General features: G+C 32.0%; 2 protein-coding genes across 2 annotated transcripts; both read left to right on the top strand.

Moving 5' to 3' along the window:
* Positions 1–2299: 2299 nt before the first annotated feature.
* On the top strand, positions 2300–4849 carry LOC134681603 (complement C1q tumor necrosis factor-related protein 3-like). The gene is made up of 2 exons (XM_063541250.1): positions 2300–2645; positions 3319–4849. Exons 1-2 carry the CDS (start codon positions 2384–2386, stop codon positions 3717–3719), a joined length of 663 nt encoding a protein of 220 aa, XP_063397320.1. The 5' UTR covers positions 2300–2383; the 3' UTR covers positions 3720–4849.
* A 5646-nt stretch (positions 4850–10495) lies between these two features.
* LOC134681601 (cerebellin-1-like) lies at positions 10496–12930 on the top strand. The gene is made up of 2 exons (XM_063541248.1): positions 10496–10966; positions 12512–12930. The coding sequence occupies exons 1-2, from the start codon at positions 10705–10707 to the stop codon at positions 12910–12912; spliced, it is 663 nt and encodes a 220-aa protein (XP_063397318.1). The 5' UTR covers positions 10496–10704; the 3' UTR covers positions 12913–12930.
* The last annotated feature ends 4912 nt before the right edge of the window (positions 12931–17842 follow it).

Genomic DNA, 17842 nt, shown 5'->3' with positions numbered 1-17842 from the left:
AACTGTCTTTGCCGAAAATCAAAACACAAAACTATTCTTACAAGAAAATATTGTCAATCATTGTATGGAGAGACTAGTGTGTCTGTCCTGAGTCTTTTTGTAATTGTTTAGTTATAGATTAAGCCCTAAGTTTCCTCAATTTAATTGTTTAATATTTCTCTTAGGTGGAAATTTTTAATAGCCGACTATATGGTAAGAGGTTTTCACATTGTTGAAGGCCATATGGTTGCCTATAATTGCTTACAACCACTTCATTTGAACTTTGGTGGATAGTTATCTCATAGGCAATCGTTCCACGTCTCATTGTTCCTGTATATGTGAATTGACTGCAGGAAACACATTTTGATGGAAAAGAATCAACACAGTACCTGAATTAAGGCTACAATATTATGCATAGCAACATTTTTATTGGAAGTCGAATTTTTCACTCATTTGAAAGAAAATAATCAGTATTTTCGGTAAGGTGTAGTAACTGTTAGCATCAAAATATGTTATATAAACAGGACGTATTCTCTTTTCTGACAAGTGCTTCATCAAATCTTCTTTCTTAAAGTATGCGATTTCAATTATCTTAAGTGTAAAACCTCAATTTTTAAACTTCTTGCCTAATGAATTCATTTCTTCAAGAGGACAACACATTAGGGACAACATCAAAAGTTCAATGTAGGATAAAAAACTTAATTCAGATAGTTTTTTTAATGACCCCCCTTATGTTTTTTGTACGCAATAATTGGTGGTTTTGGAAACATCGTTTTAGTATTCCTGTTTTGTTCGATTAGGTGCCAATGTTTCCTTAACGCTCTTCCGATTCCTTTAAATGCTGGGTTAAATCTAGTTGCAAAAACGAGTGGTGGAGCCGCTTTCTTATTTTTATAATTGTATTTCAAAGTTTGTTTCCTTTCTCGTTTTGTTGTATTAGTTATAATGTTGTCAATCTCATTTTCGTAATGTCCTCTTTTAAGAAGTTTAGACTTAAAAAACTGGACTTCTCTATTGAAGTCATTTATGTTATTGCAAGATCTTCTAAAACGAATAATTTCAAAGAATTTATTACTGCAGAAATTATTCGTTTTAGAAGATCTTGCAATAACATAAATGACTTCAATAGAGAAGTCCAGTTTTTTAAGTCTAAACTTCTTAAAAGAGGACATTACGAAAATGAGATTGACAACATTATAACTAATACAACAAAACGAGAAAGGAAACAAACTTTGAAATACAATTATAAAAATAAGAAAGCGGCTCCACCACTCGTTTTTGCAACTAGATTTAACCCAGCATTTAAAGGAATCGGAAGAGCGTTAAGGAAACATTGGCACCTAATCGAACAAAACAGGAATACTAAAACGATGTTTCCAAAACCACCAATTATTGCGTACAAAAAACATAGAAATCTAAAAGAATATTTAACGAATTCTAAAATAGAAAATAGTGTGATAATTTAAAATCAAATAAAAGATAAAAATATCACACATATTAAATTTTAACACTGCTAAAATATTAGAAGAGAAATAAATAACAAAATAACAGATGAAACATAAAAAAGAAAGAAACGAACTAAAACGTATAACAGGTGTCGTATCCCAATAAGAGAAATCAAATTTAAACTATTCTACATATTACAAAGGAAGAAACAAATAGGCTAGGGATACCTGACGAGGATAAGCCTAGGTCAACATGACCATAACCGAAACACCTTTTTTCAATACAGACACAATAATTATTAAACTACAAACATGCAATTGTGTATATCTAGAAAAATACGAAAACAAATGCTGAAAAAATATATTAAATAATCGGAAATATATATTTATCATCTTTAATTATTCTAGTTGTATGCACATAGAAAATTGAATTAAAAACGAAGGATTTTGATAAGATATACTGGATTGGTCCTGGACCCGATTGATTTTAAAATACAAACCAGTTTAAGAACGCAGCTTTCATTGGTTAAAACAATAAGACAAACGAATGTTTATTAACGCGTATATAATGATTTCTTACGCGTATATTAACACAAATAACGCGTATATTAACGCGTATATTAACGCGTATATTTATGCAAATAACGCGTATATTAACGCGTATATGATAAATAAATTGGAATAAAGTATAAACGTGTTTATTTTAACAATATACGCGTATAAAACGATAATATACGCGTTGAAAACCACAATATACGCGTTGAAAACCACAATATACGCGTTGAAAACCACAATATACGCGTATATATACGCGTTGAAAATTATATACGCGTATATAATCGCGCAAATGACATGAACGGCCACTCATAGGCACGATATCAACAACCTTAAACACGTTAGTGACGAGAGGAACACGTTCAAGGCGGGTTTTCTATTGTACATATTGGTTTAAATTCAAAATGGACCAAACGATCCTATATCTATTCTTGATGATCATGCTAATTAGTTACGTTCAATCAATGAATGGATCACAGGATCCCGACAAAAACTCTACGGTAGAGGTTTCCCTTTTGGACAATCAGCAGATGCCTTTGGTAGCTCTTTTTGACACTTCTAAACTAAACCATGTGTTGAAGGACTATATCATAAAGACAGTTAAGGAGGCTACTGACCAGAGAGTTCCAATGATAAAAACGGCAGTCATCGAAGATATTGGATATGGTAAGTAAAATGTTTAAACATAATCAGTAAAAAACAATGTTGTCAACGCTAAACTTGGGTTTGTCCATTCGTTTTTGAATGTTGAAGTTTTGATATTGCTATTTGATTTGGGATTTTTCGTTTTGAATTTTCCTTTGCGTTCAGTATTTTTACGATTTTACGTAAGAACACTTAATGTTTTGGTAGCTTCATCTTGAAAATCTAGTGTTAGATTTTCCTTTTTGTATCGATTGATACTTGGTAAAATATGTTTGGAATCTTAATTTTTTTTTTAAATGTTAAAAAGGGTGGACAAAGTTTTAGTAAAATTATAATATTCATCACCTGACTTAAGTATGGACTGTTCCACACTGCTTTTTTAATATTCACGTCATGTTTTTAGAATGCTCCTTAATTAGTGTAATCATAAAACAAAGTTTGTAATGTAATGATAATAAAAAAAATAATTGAGAACAACACGTTTAATAATTTAATGCGTGCGACGCGCTTTTCTGGATTTACCTTCATCAGGAACGCTCAAAGCCAAACATTTTTAATCCGAGTAATATTGTAAGGTTCGACTTTCTGGAATCAGTAATTCCTTTTCGTGCGGTCAGAAGCCGACTTGTACCACTTTTATGTCATTTGAGAACTATCCATTTGTTCTGTGAATATAATCTTTATTTTTATATAGAAACTGGACAAATACACGAAAGACCTGCATTTACAGCATCATTGAAGACAGATATTTATCCCAAACCAAGAGAAACAATAATATTTGACCAAGTATGGCTAAATGTGGGCAATACATATAATTCGATTACAGGCGTATTTACAGTTCCAAGAAACGGATTGTACTTCGTATCAGGCACTTTCATGTCCGCTGCAGGAATGAATTTACACTGTCATCTCATTAAGAACAATCAAGTCATATTCGGACTATTTGGACATGATTATTCCCCGGGAACACTACATAGTGTAATGCTTCTGGAGGAAGGGGAAACAATCTACATAAAACACGACAACAACGCCGAAGAAACAATGCTGGGAAGGCACTATAGCATGTTTTCCGCATATCTTATTAATGAACAGTGAAATTGGTGAAACCTATGCGAGTTTTAGTTTGACCAACTTCAGCAAGGATTCGAGTTAGTTGAAATTTGATTTGCTTTCATTATTATGTTATTCTACGCAAATATTTCTAATTGTAGAAAGGCAATTAGTCTCTAAACAAATGAAATCTGATCAAAGTGTTTGTGATTCCAGAGATTCACCCTTTACACGTACACTTTGCCTTTATATATATATTTGCTAAAGCCATATTGCCACAAAGTGTAGTGGAATTTACATTTTAGGAAGAAACTAACATGGGGGCATTTTGGACATTTCAAAAACAAATTTCGCAAACAGGAAAGCAAAACAATGTCAATGGTAGTTACATAATATAATTTACACGGCCGACAGATTGCACAAGATGAATCGCTCAAACGGGAAGTGCCACTTTCTTAATGGAAAATAATCACTTTTCTAATTGTGTATATGATGTAAACTATTAGAAGGAGTTTAGTGGGAAAGGTTTCATGTAACATGAGGTCAATTGGTCACAATTGAGAATTGGATGTTTATAAAAAAAAAATCAGAACTCAGGATCATTTAAGGTCTTACTGATGCAAACATATCTTATTTAAAACTATAAAAAGAGATAACACAAATGATGATTATAAATGTGATAAAACATGAACGAAATTAGTTTTCAAATCTTTAAAAAAAAATCAGAATACGAACAGTCAAGCCAACTCTATGTGTAAGAACTTATATAGGTATCTGTTTATCTTTTCTTGATCAGGTTATTGTAATAACCACTTCAATATTGTAAATAATTTTCATTATGTACGATACCTTTTCTATTGTGTACATAAATTATGTCGGGAGTAAATTTGTTATAAAGATAAATTGATATTCAAGTCATTATTTACTCACCATATTATAAATGATTTACACATGTTCTTTCAAATACTTTTTGACGAGAAGAACATGACAAAAAAATCGTTTGACCGGAATGTAATTGAATTTAGCGTAACAAAAAACAAAGGGAAGCGCTTAAATTCGAAACTGCTTGATATTGGTCCCAGTACTACAAATCTTTCCATCCTTTATTGGTGGATTTAACATTCATAAATAAGATACAAATATATGAAAGCAATAAATGAAGTTGTTAAATTTGATATATGCCTTTTTATGCTTCTTTGTAGTTCTTTTATTGCGCAATTGAGTCTGGGTTTTTTTGGTCATGCATCGTTGTCAATATAATGGAATTTGATGCGACTGTACATGTGAGGGGTTTAGCGCTATAAACTAGGTTTAATCCACCATTTTCTACATACGAAAATGCATCAACCAAGTCAGGAATATGACAATTGTTATCTATCCGTTTGATGTGTTTGAGCGTTTGAATTTGCCATTTGATTAGGGACTTTGCGTTTTGAGTTTTCCACGGAGTTTAGTATTTTTGTGATTTTACTCCCCCCCCCCTTAAGGTAACATTGCATCCCTACAACTGTTTAAAACTAGAATAAAAAAGAAAAAAAAAACATTTCACTATTTCAAATCACAACATACTTTTTCAAATCAAAACATACTATTTCAAACAACACTACTGTTAAATTGACTTTGACCATATCTTGCTCATTTAGACATTAACTAAGTTGGGACCGTTTTCCCCAATTGGTTATAATTATATGCGTAAATGATAATATTAGTATCCTAAATGGAATAATATTTATTTTAACATGCACAATTATTAGACATTTGCGGAACCTGTAATACACCAACAGTTAGGATTACAATGACATGTCGTTTTAAAAATATAAATCTAAACCGTCGATTAAAAAAAAAATGGGCTTTTCTTTAGCAAACTGTTGAATAGCGGGATTTCAAAGAAATATCGGTAAAAAAAATGAAAGTTAGACAACTTGGACCATTTTTTGAGACAGCATGGACCGGTTTGAAAGACAACTCAGACCAGTTCAAACTCAATATTCCAATCGCCGATCGCTTACAAGACTACCGATCCACCACAAGACAAGAAAGACAACGGAATTTTCAATAATCTATCATTAATACACATACTAATTTTATGAAAATAAAATCTATATATTAAAAGCTCGAATATTGTTTAAATATATATGTATATATATATAACTAGTCTAAACATCAACCCAACAATGTTAGATCTGTACATTTGGTTTCACAAATTTTTGGTTCTTCCCTCGCCGGGATTCGAACCCATGCTACTGTGATATCGTGACACCAAATCGCCTGCACTGCAGCCGTCCCGCTAGACCACACGACCACATGGGCTCTACTATAATAGAGCTTTCGCTGGCCATGTGTTACCTTTCCACGTCAGTTTGAATCTAGCGGCGTACTACAGTACATGATATATAAGGCATGAAGATGTTATATATCATGTACTGTAGTTACATTGTTGGGTTGATGTTTAGACTAGTTGTATATACATTATGTACACAGCCATGTATCACCATTATTGATGGCGATCCGATGGATACATCTGTTGAAGAGTTGTCACTGACTCAGACGTCTGTAAATTTGCTTTCGCAAATTTTTGGTTCTTCCCTCATCGGGATTCGAACCCATGCTACTGTGATATCGTGACACCAAATCGATATAAACAATATTCAAGCTTTTAATACGAATTTAAAAAAAAATCTCTGCCATAAACGAATCTATAAAAAACTAGCAACCAGGTTACCGTAGTCGATATGGAAACCTCTATCCAACTCTAATGCTCTAAAGATCGTCTCGAGTGGTGTACCATGTACATTACTGAAAATTGACTTAAGTTTATATAAACAAAATACAACAAACAAACCGGAAATGGACAAGCTCTGTCATATTCCTGATTTGGTACAGACATTTTCAAATGTAGAAAAATGTGGACAAAACCTGGACATATAGAGCTAAACCTCTCCCTTTGTTGACAGTATCATCAAATTCCGTTATATTTACAATGATGCGTGCACTAAACAACATAATGAATAAAATAGTCAAAACATGGGTACATCAGTCATCATCGTGTAACAATTTTCAAAGGAACAAAAATTTAAAATATACATCCATAACATTTTAAATTGAATGAAACATTACAAGGTCTTATTTGATAAATTTTTTTCAGATATTCTGATAGCAAAAAGTAAAAACACAAAAATACCGAACTCCGAGGAAAATTCAAAAAGGAAAATCAAAAATCAAAAGGCAAAATCAAAAGTCCAAACACATCAAACGAATGGGTAACAACTGTCATATTCCTGACTTGGTACAGGCATTTTCTAATGTAGAAAATGGTGGATTGAACCTGGTTTTATAGCTAGCTAAACCTCTCACTTATATGACAGTCGCATCAAATTCCATTAAATTGTCAACGATGCATGAACAAAACAAACATACTCAAAGAGTAAAAATGTCAAAAATAGGGGTACAACAGTCAATATTGTGTTATCATCTTAATATCTCTACATAAACAACAAATGTAACAAAGAAGCACAAAAAGGCATACATTAATTTAACATTCTCATTTTGCTTTTCTTATACGGCTGAATTTATCTATGTAAAGTCTACCCATAATGATAGAAGGTTTCATTACTGGTTTAAAAATGCGCGTATGAAATTCGCACAGGTAGACATAAAAATAATTTTGTCGTATGACGGCATACATAAATGAAGACTTACGTAAAGTTTATATAACAAAAACAGACTTAACAGTAAAAGTAATGATAATAAATAAAATAATGGTGTGCTTTAAAGTATGACGGGATACATAAGTACAGTTTCACGTCAAATACGCTGAATTTATCTATGTAAAGTCTACCCATAAATGATAGAAGGTTTTCATTACTGGTGTAAAATAGCGCGTATGAAATTCGCACAGGTAGACATAAAAATAATTTTGTCGTATGTCGGCATACATAAATACAGACTCACGTAAAGTAGATATACCAAAAACCAGACTTAACCTTAAAAGTAGTAATAATAAATAAAATAAAGGTGTGGTTCAAAGTATGACGGGATACATAAGTACAGTTTCACGTCAAATGTATATCATGAAAAACAGACTAAACAGAAAAAGTAGTATTATTGAATAAAATAGTTTTGTCATTCATAGTATTCAAGTGATTGTATCTTAAAGTACACGGATGTTTGTGAACTCAATTTTAGATTATATACAAGTGCAACGATTTTTTTAAATAATGATTTTTTTTATTTCTTTAGAATAAAGTAGAGATACTTTACCAAATAAAATTATCAAACATGTTATCTTTTTAAATACACTGATCTCTGTGCACCCAATTTTAGACTTAATGCAAGTGGAACGATTTTTTAAACGATGTTTTTTTTTATTTATTCGGAAATAAAGTACACATATTCATCAAACAAAATTAATAATCAGGTTGTCTTTTAAAGTACACCGATGTCTGAGATCCCAATATTAGATTAAATGCAGGTCAAACGATTGTTTTTAAAGATGATTATGTTTTTCTATTTCTTTAGAATAAACTTATCATAGATACCAGGAATTAATTTTGTATTTATGCCAGACGCTCGTTTCGTCTACAAAAGACTCATCAGTGACGCTCGAATAAAAAAGGGTAAAAAGGCCAAATATAGTACGAAGTTAAAGAGCATTGCGTACCAAAATTCCTTTAAGTTTTGCCATATACAGCTAAGGTTATGTATTCTTAAAGGTAGAATACCAAGTAGACTTAGTATTTCAAAAATGTTGTAAACAGTTAAAATAAGTTAAAATTTTCAACAAAATGTACTACACAACAAGAATAAGTCCCAAGTACACAAATGCCCCACCCGCACTATAATTTTCTATGTTCAGTGGACCGTGAAAATGGTGGAAAATCTCTTATTTGACATTAAAATTAGAAATATCATATCATAAGTAACAGGTTTACTAAGTTTCAAGTTGATTGGATTTCAACTTCATCAAAAACTACCTTGACCAAAAATTTCAACCTGAACTTCCGTTATCATTTTCTATGTTCATGGGACCGTGAAAATGGGAATAAATCTCTAATTTGACATTAAAAATAGAAAAAAAAATCATATCATTATACATAGGGAACATGTTTACTAGTTTTCAAGTTGATTGGACTTCAACTTCATCAAAAACTACCTCGACCAAAACATTTAACCTGAAGCGAGACGAACGGACGGACGAACAGACGGACAGACGCACAGACCAGAATACATAATGCCCATAAATGGGACACAAAAAGCACCGTAAATAAGAAGTAGAGAAAACATGCACTGACCACAGGATTGGGAAAAGAAAAGAAAAAAGCTAGTATGACTGTTGCCGTTATTGTTTAAAAAAATCACACACTATTAAACTCGGTTAAGGAGCAGTTACGGATACAAAAAATGTAATCGTATAGAGTAAAACGACTCCCAATTACTATATATCACCCGCTTTAGTTAAGTAAGTGGAACTTTCAATACGGTCAAATAATACGTGTAGTTCGTGCATTTATTTTATTATCCCTGTTATAAGGAACACAGATCAACAATGGCAGCATAAGCTGCCGATGTAGATTCCGCCAAATGCACTGCAGTTGCAGATCAAGAAATCTTCCTTAAAGGGAAGAGGTACACTGACTGACCGCTCCAGTGATTCTCTAGATAATCAACCATACACAATATAGATATAAAAATGAACTATGATTATAGTGGACGACAGAAATCTGTAGTAGCTTTTGTCTTTAAGCGAAGTCCACTCGCACTATCATTTTGCATGTTCTATGGACCGTAAAATTTGGTAAAAAATCTAATTTGGCATTTAAATAAAAAAAAGATCATACCATAGGGGACATGTGTACTAAGTTTTAAGTTGATTAGACTTCAACTTCATCAAAAACTACCTTGACCAAAAACTTTAACCTGAAACTCTCATTTTCATTTTCAATGTTCAGTGGATCGTAAAATTTGGGTCAAAAGTCTAAAGTAAAATTAGAAAGATCTATCATAAGCAACAAGTGTACTAAGTTTCAAATTGATTGGACTTCAGCTTCATCAAAAACTACCTTGACCAAAAATATTAACGTGAAGCGGGACGAACGGACGGACGAACGAACGGACTCACAGACCAGACAAACATAATGCCCCTCTACTATCAAAGGTTGGGCATAAAAAGACAAAATAAATCGTTATTCGTGAGCCCATGTCTCGTCGGTGGATGTTTTACGTTGGTTTGATATAGTTTAATGTTTTATGTACTGCCTTGTCTGTTCTTACATATTTTGTCTTCATTGTATATAGAAGTATATATCATCGAACAACGATTTGAATAGGTTCAATTTATTTGTTACCTTTGTGTACGCTTGTGATATCGTGTTGCTGTTTCAATAACTGATTTGAATTGATAAGAAAATAACTGTACAAAGTCAGGAATATGACAGTTGTTATCCAATAGTTTAATGAATTTGAGCTTTTGACTTTTTCATTTGATTAGGGACTTTCCATTTGGATTTTTTCTCGAAGTTCAGTGTATTTGTGATTTAACTTTTGATGTATAATTAAACTATTGCCGAAATTGCACATCCAAGACTACAAAGTGCACAAACAAACAAGACTGTTTTAAAGATCTCCATATACAGAGAAAAAAAACCTTTCCTTCTAAAATAATTTAGTGTACTCTTTATTATTGTAAAATTTATGGTAAAATTTAAAGATAACTTTATTACCAAAACTGCATAAAAGTGTCACGTACCACCGCATCTATTTTGAAATTAAAATAAGAACAAATGTTTTATCAAAACAAATACGAAATGAACTTCATTGCGCATAATACGGCATTTGGTACACCTCGGATGATTCCGATACCGAATATCAAAATGTTGAAGTATGGTACCATGACGTGCCAAGATGTACCAAATGCACGCTAGTATATAAAGTAGACCTTCGCCCTTCTGGTTTTCAAACTGAAATACCATTTGTGACAAACGGAACACGTTAAACGCAGCTTTTACTGAGTGAACATTGGAAATTAGGCAAAATGGACCAAGCGAAGTTGTTTTCATTTTTTATTATCATGCTAATTGGTTGCGTTCAACCAATGAATTTGCCACAGGAACCCGACAAAAAATCTACAGTAGAGGTTTCTCTTTTGGACACGCAGCAGGTGCCTTTAGTAGATCTTTTTGACACTACTAAACTAAACCAAGTGTTAAAGGACTTTATCATAAAGACAGTTAATGAGGCTTCTGACCAGAGAATTACAATTATAAAAACTGCTGTCATCGAAGATATTGGATATGGTAAATAAAATGTTTAAACGTGATCAGTAAAAACCAATGTTGTCAACGCTAGACTGGGTTTGTCCATTCGTTTGATGTGTTTCAGTTTTTGCTTTTGCCATTTGGATAGGGACTTTTCGTTTTGAGTTTTCATCAGAGTTCATTATTTGTGTGATTTTCCTTTTTTTGTAAAAGTAAACCATAATCGGTCATAATACGGTCTTCAACACTAGTATAAACAATATCTTAGAATCTTTGATTTTAATTTCAAACTGTTTTTAAGAATAACAACCTATACACGTTTCAGGTTGATGCCTGGAACTCAGTATTTGTGCGATTTTACTTAAGAGCACTTTATATTTTGGTAACTAAATCTTAAAATGTACCTGTTATATTTTGATTGATATTTGTTAAAATATTGATTTCGTACCATACTTAAAACCTTTACTGACTTTTTTCATTTTTATTTATAAAGATTTGATATGAAGTTTGGTTGTAAGGAAACTTATTTCAAACAGGATAGCACATCCTTATTTTAACGGGAATGTTGTGAACTGTGTCTGGAAATTTATAAATGATCCTGGTGAACTTATCGCTCCTTTAAATAAGGTTAATCTATAAGGTTACCAATTCAACACTAAAAAGATCATTGAATATTTTTTTATTGGTATAAATATTGATTTTGTTATCAGTAAATTAAAAACAAACTAAATATTACTAGTATGTTATATTCATGTACACATTTGTCTGTGAATCTACAATCAGTCGATACCTGTATCTATGCATTGCACAAGGCCATGTTGATGACTGTTTATGACGTCTTTACACTAAATCTATTGGAAGTTGGATGTGTATGGATTGATAATTTAGTCTTAGATGAATGATTTTTTTTTATTAGTTTTTAGTTGCTTTGAACTAGCTGTCAATTAACTATGAGTACTCTAAGATCTTTACATAGTGTCTTTTTGTTGTTGGAATCAGGGACGTATATATAAGTCCTTGTTGGAATGTACAAGTACCCGGCCACGTCCACTCGTATATTTGTCCATCTGATGAGTTACGCCTTTTTGAACTGATTTTTATAGTTCGTTCTTATGTTGTACTTTCATATCACTTTCCCAGGTTAGGGGAGGGTTTTGATCCCGCTTATATGTTTCACCCCCAAATTATGTTTATATGTGCCTGTCCCAAATCAGGAGCCTGTAATTCAGTGGGTGTCGTTTGTTTAAGTGTTACATCTTTGTTTTTCGTTAATTTTTTTTTACATAAATAAGGCTGTAAGTTTTCCTGTTTGAATTGTTTAACATTTTTATTTCGGGGCCTGTTAAAGCTGACTATGCGGTATGGCCTTTTCCGTACGGTGACCTATAGTTGTTAATATTTGTGTCATGTTGGTCTCTTGTGGTGAGTTATCTCATTGGAAAGCATACCACATCTTTTTTTTCTTTTTGAATCTAAAGTTTTTCCTTTTCGTTCGGCAGAAAATCAATGGTCAGTAATTATACCACTTTAATTGCATTCTTTTGTTTCGTCTATAATATGAATATTATCTTTATTTTATTGTAGAAACAGTACAAATACACGAAAGACCCGCATTTACAGCATCATTCAGTGCAGATGATTGGCCCGAACCAAATGAAATTATAATATTTGACCATGTATGGCTGTATGTTGGCAATGGGTATGATGCTACTACAGGGGTGTTCACAGTTCCAAGAAACGGATTGTACTTCGTATCAGGTACTTTAATGTCCGCTGACGGAAGGAACTTACACTGTCGTCTCTACAAGGACAACCAAGACACAATCGCACTATTTGGACATGATTATTCCTCGGGAACACTAAATAGTGCAATGCTTCTGGAGGAAGGGGAAACAATCTACATAAAACACGACAACAAGTCCGGAGAAAATATGTTAGGAAGGCACTATAGCATGTTTTCGGCATTTCTAATCAATGAACAGTGAAACTGATGAGGACTTTAGAGTTTGGCCAACTTTGGCAAGAATTGGAATTAGGCGAAATTTGATTTAGGCTCATGATTATAATTTTTTTCTGTTGAAATAACTAAGTGACATAACATCGTTTTTGGCAATTTGTCTTTAAACAATAAAAATCTTCTAAAATTGTTCATGATTCTATAATTTTCACCCTTCACTCTCACAATTTTTTCTCTCAAATATACTATGTTAAACCATATTACTACCACTTGGGTTGCAATTTACATTTTGGGAAGGAACTACCATGGGGAGATACTTGGGATGTTCTAAATAAACATTCTGCAGACAGGAGAGCAACGATTTCAATGAAAATTACATCATGATATAATTTACGCGGTAGGCAGATTACACAAGATGAATTGCGCGAACAGGAAGTGTAACTTTATTTATGGAAAAAAATCACTATTTCAATTTATTATAGAATGTAAAATAGTGGGAGAATTTTGGCGGGATCATTTTTATAAAGATCAAAACCGAGTATCATTTTGGGTTTTACTAATGCAAATATCTTTTACTCTAAAATATAAAAAAAGGGATAACAAAATTGATGATTATGAATATGATAGATAAAACATGAAATATATATTTTTTTTCAAATCTTTAAAAAAAAACCACAAGAATACGGCTAATAAAGCCTACTCTCCTATGCGTGAGATATTTGTAGATATCTTCATATTTTTGCTTTGTCATGTAAAAGTATTGACAACTTTTCAATTGTGTATATAAACTATATCTATAATAAACACATTGTATAAACAGGTGCATATTTTAAGTCAAAATGTACTCACCATATCTCTGAAATAACTCGTTTTTGACAAAATTATAAATCCTACTTATCATGAATAATTTACACGTTTCTTTCGTTGTTTGATCTCGTAAATGTTAATTTTATTACGAATACTTAAGACTAGAGGTAGGAAAATTTGTCCTAAATGTTTGTAGACGTAACTAATATTAAAATTTCTCTTTATTTATCTAAATCATTTTACAAGAAAATATTGCTGGTCAGTGTTTATCAGCAGCAAAATTTGCTTTATTCTCCCGACGCACCAATATTTATCCAGTGAAACGAATCTACTCCCTCAGTTTTAGTTTGTTACCCCAATTTTGCTTTTTGTCAATAGATTTACGAGTTTTGAACAGCGGTATACTTCTTTTACCTTTACTTTACTATAGACTTCCTAATTGAGTGTAATGATGATTTATCTCATGTTTAGAAGAAAAACTCGACTTCCTGTTATTTACGATAAAGTCTATCAAAAATTGACTAAGACATATCTTGCTATTTGTATTGGAAAATTATGCAACTATTCTGTATTTCATTAAACTCATAATACACTTTTGAAATCTTTTTTTTTAAATGTTTATTTATTGCAAAAAATATACCGGGGACAAACAAACGTTTTCTTGACCTTATTAAAATGTAATCAAGAAACCAATTTAAAATTTTGTTTTACAGCTCATAATTAAACACTTAAAACTCTAGCTTTTAATTAAGAATTGAATGCTTCTTTTTGTAAATTTTTTGGGGTATAAAAGCGTTGACCGAAGTACATTTTGTATGAAGCGCGGAAGCGCTTCATTCTAAAAATGTACGCACGGTCAACGCTTTTACAACCCTATAAAGTTACAAAAAGAAGCATTCAATACTTATAATTACATTTTTTAGCTAGGATTATAAAAACACGATTTTCATGAAGTTTAATGTTTAAATTCACCTGTGCACTTTATTGTGGGACCTCGTGTCATCATGAATGAAATGTTATTGTCTCATGCAATTGCTTACGGAATAACATGTGATGTGCAATTAGCCAATCAGAATAACGTATTATAATGAAACATACATCTAATGTAATTATTCATTAAAAAACAATTGTTTCATTAGGAAACAATGACAAACGAAATACAACATTTATTAAACGTCTCTGTCCAGTATAATCAAAACATAATAGCTGGTACCTAAGTTATGAGTATTTTCTGAGATGGGTGCAATGTTAACTTTCACTAGGTTAGCTCCAGAAAACAAATACAGTATCATTTTTCAGGGAAAGTTAATAGCATAACTGATTAAAAAATATACGCTTAACTCATTCAATGTAATAAAAACCTTAGTTTTAGTTCAATCAAATAAGCATTCTGACTAATTTTATCAACTAAATCCTAGTAGTTTATACTAAGCGATTTATATCATGAGAACTGACAGGATTGGCTTAAGGAGAAGTAGAGTTAAGAATATGAAATCGATTTCCCGTTGCACGACAAATGTCTAAGACATAATTAATATCAGATATATACACATACATTATACAAATGCTAAGGATTTTCTACCTTAGGCATAGATTACCTTAGCTATATTTGGCAAAACATTTAAGAATTTTGTTCCTCAATGCTCTTCAACTTCGTACTTTATTTGGCCTTTTTAACTTTTTTAGATTCGAGCGTCACTGATGAGTCTTTTGTAGGCGAAACGCACGTCTGGCGTATATACTGAATTTAGTCCTGGTATCTATGATGAGTTTTTTTACATATCAAAATAAGAAGAAGTAGTATGATTGCCGATGAGACGACCCTCCGTCAGAGACTGAATAACATTGAAGCTAACAACTAGAGGTCATCGTTGGGCCTTCGACAATGAGCAAATCCCACATGGCATAATAAGATACAAAAAATGCCTAAAATGACAAATGTAAACCATTCACGCCAGTATTGGCTGATATAGAATTAACAAACCAAAAAAATATGATTACAGCAACAGTTAAAATCACTGAATTGTAGGCTCCCAATTTGATCAAAGCCATACAGGTTTGAACAGGAATAAACATGATTGCTGGGCCAAGTGATGTAACAGTACAACATAAGAACAAACTATAGCAATCAGTTGAAAAGAGCTTAACTCATCAGATGAAAACAGCGTTCATAAGTAATAATTAAGTATAGCATTCTAGAAGGAGTCGTTGCATTCAGTTTTGACAGTAAAAATATGATTTGTTCATCATTTTAGAACTATCCTTTATTTGTAACATGTCTATACCTTGATTATTATTTCCATTCTATTATAGAACCTGGACGAATACATGAAAGACCCGCATTTACAGCATCAATGAAAACGTAAAATACACCACATTCTAATGAAATTATAAAATTTGACCAAGTATGGCTAAATGTGGGCAATGCTTATAACCCTACTACAGGGGTGTTTACGGTTCCAAGAAACGGATTGTACTTCCTATCAAGTACTGTTATGTCCATACATACACTGTCACCTCTCAATCAAGTCACATTTATACTATATGGGAATAATTCTTTTCCGGGAATACTACACAGTGAAAAAAGGGGAATTTATCTACATAAAACACGACAAAAAAGATGGGGAAAAGATATTAGGAAGGAACTATAGTATGTTTTCTGCATATCTAATCAATGAACAGTAAAACTAATGAAACTAAAGTGAATTATGGAATATGACAAGCTTAAGCAAAATATGGATTAATACTAGGACTTGGTTAAAACTCATTACTAGCATTGGAGAATGATATAAAAAAAAATATGAGAAAATACCCATAACGATTTTAGGTCGCAAAAGACGTGTATCAGAACAAAAATCGTTTTAGGTTTAATCAGATTCACTTATATCTTTCTCACTGTTTCTCTATAAAATATACGATCAGGACGTTTAGTTCTGCAATTGGTAAATTAACTCTAATAAGAAGATTAAAAAAAAAAAGAAAAGATAAAGACATGACTTTGTTTTCATTGTGAGCTTTCAATTGCTTTTGGAGCAGCATTTCAGCGGGACCCGAGTTTGATGTGTGTACCACCATTTTGATTTTTGATAATCAGAGCCTAAATTTCCTATCATATGATTTCCTTTAGCAGTTACCATACTAAAAGAGAATATTTCTGTAATATAATATTCAATATTTTTCTTTGAACGTACCAAAAAAAAAAGCATTTCTTTGTGGCTCCTTAACTTTGTCAACTTTACTTCTTAATCTGAAATGGATACTTGTACTGTTTTCGGCTCTTTGATGTCTTTTTAAAACGTTCCTCGTTTCTATTCTCAGTTTTTATTTTGAAATGTTAAAAGGTATTAGCGTTTATTTCCAATCGATGATGTCATGTTTAAAATGTGACGATATCTGATATCTTAATATACGAATGATGGTAATATAAAACTTATTGCATTCAAATGTATATGTTTTTAAAATGATTGTTATTAACATTGTGAGCAAGCGCAATAACAGCTAAGATATTTTATTTTACAGTTGATAAGTTAAGGATACAATTCCAAAAACATGCTGATAGCACAGAAATTATATACTTATTTTGTTTTGTATACATATCTTGTGATTGAAGTGATAATGTCAAAAAACAAATGTATGTCTACCATATACGTTGGCATTGGTCCAATCAGATCAGTTCCCTTTGGTATCCAATAAAAAGCTGTTCAAAGACTACGAACTTTACATTATGTGTCGGTCTTTAATTTGCAAGAAAGGAAAAACAAATCCTCAGTGAGGTTTTGGGGTTGTTTTTTTTTGCTTGGGGAGGGGGGACAACAAGGTGAGTGATGCATATAAATACTTGTAATATGGATGGTAATATTTTTTTTATTTCACAAGCCATTCCCGCCTTTGACCGCATCTCGTTTGAATTGCAGAGAATAGAATAGGAGGACCTTAAAACAGTGCTGGATCTTCCATAATAGAGTTGTTAATGCACAGTCTGGCACCGCCTCCTTCGAGAAACAAATAATGAAACAAATAATGAAACAAAATGTAATAGATCTAACTATATATATTTTCCAACAGTAATGTTGTTGGATTCCTGATTTTATCTTTTCGAAATCAATAATATTCTAAAACAAAAATATATGTCACTGGATGTTTAATAATTT

Source organism: Mytilus trossulus, chromosome 8, assembly GCF_036588685.1.
Source record: "Mytilus trossulus isolate FHL-02 chromosome 8, PNRI_Mtr1.1.1.hap1, whole genome shotgun sequence".
NCBI lineage: Eukaryota > Metazoa > Mollusca > Bivalvia > Mytilida > Mytilidae > Mytilus > Mytilus trossulus.
The sequence above is the reverse complement of the archived record's forward strand: the minus strand, read 5'-3'. Positions and strand labels throughout refer to the sequence as shown.

Bases quoted from the DNA above. Each gene is read 5' to 3' on its own strand.
- LOC134681603 (XM_063541250.1), top strand. From the start codon at position 2,384: ATGGACCAAACGATCCTATATCTATTCTTGATGATCATGCTAATTAGT. The intron at 2,646-3,318 runs GTAAGTAAAATG...ATTTTTATATAG, and splicing joins CATCGAAGATATTGGATATG to AAACTGGACAAATACACGAA.
- LOC134681601 (XM_063541248.1), top strand. From the start codon at position 10,705: ATGGACCAAGCGAAGTTGTTTTCATTTTTTATTATCATGCTAATTGGT. The intron at 10,967-12,511 runs GTAAATAAAATG...ATTTTATTGTAG, and splicing joins CATCGAAGATATTGGATATG to AAACAGTACAAATACACGAA.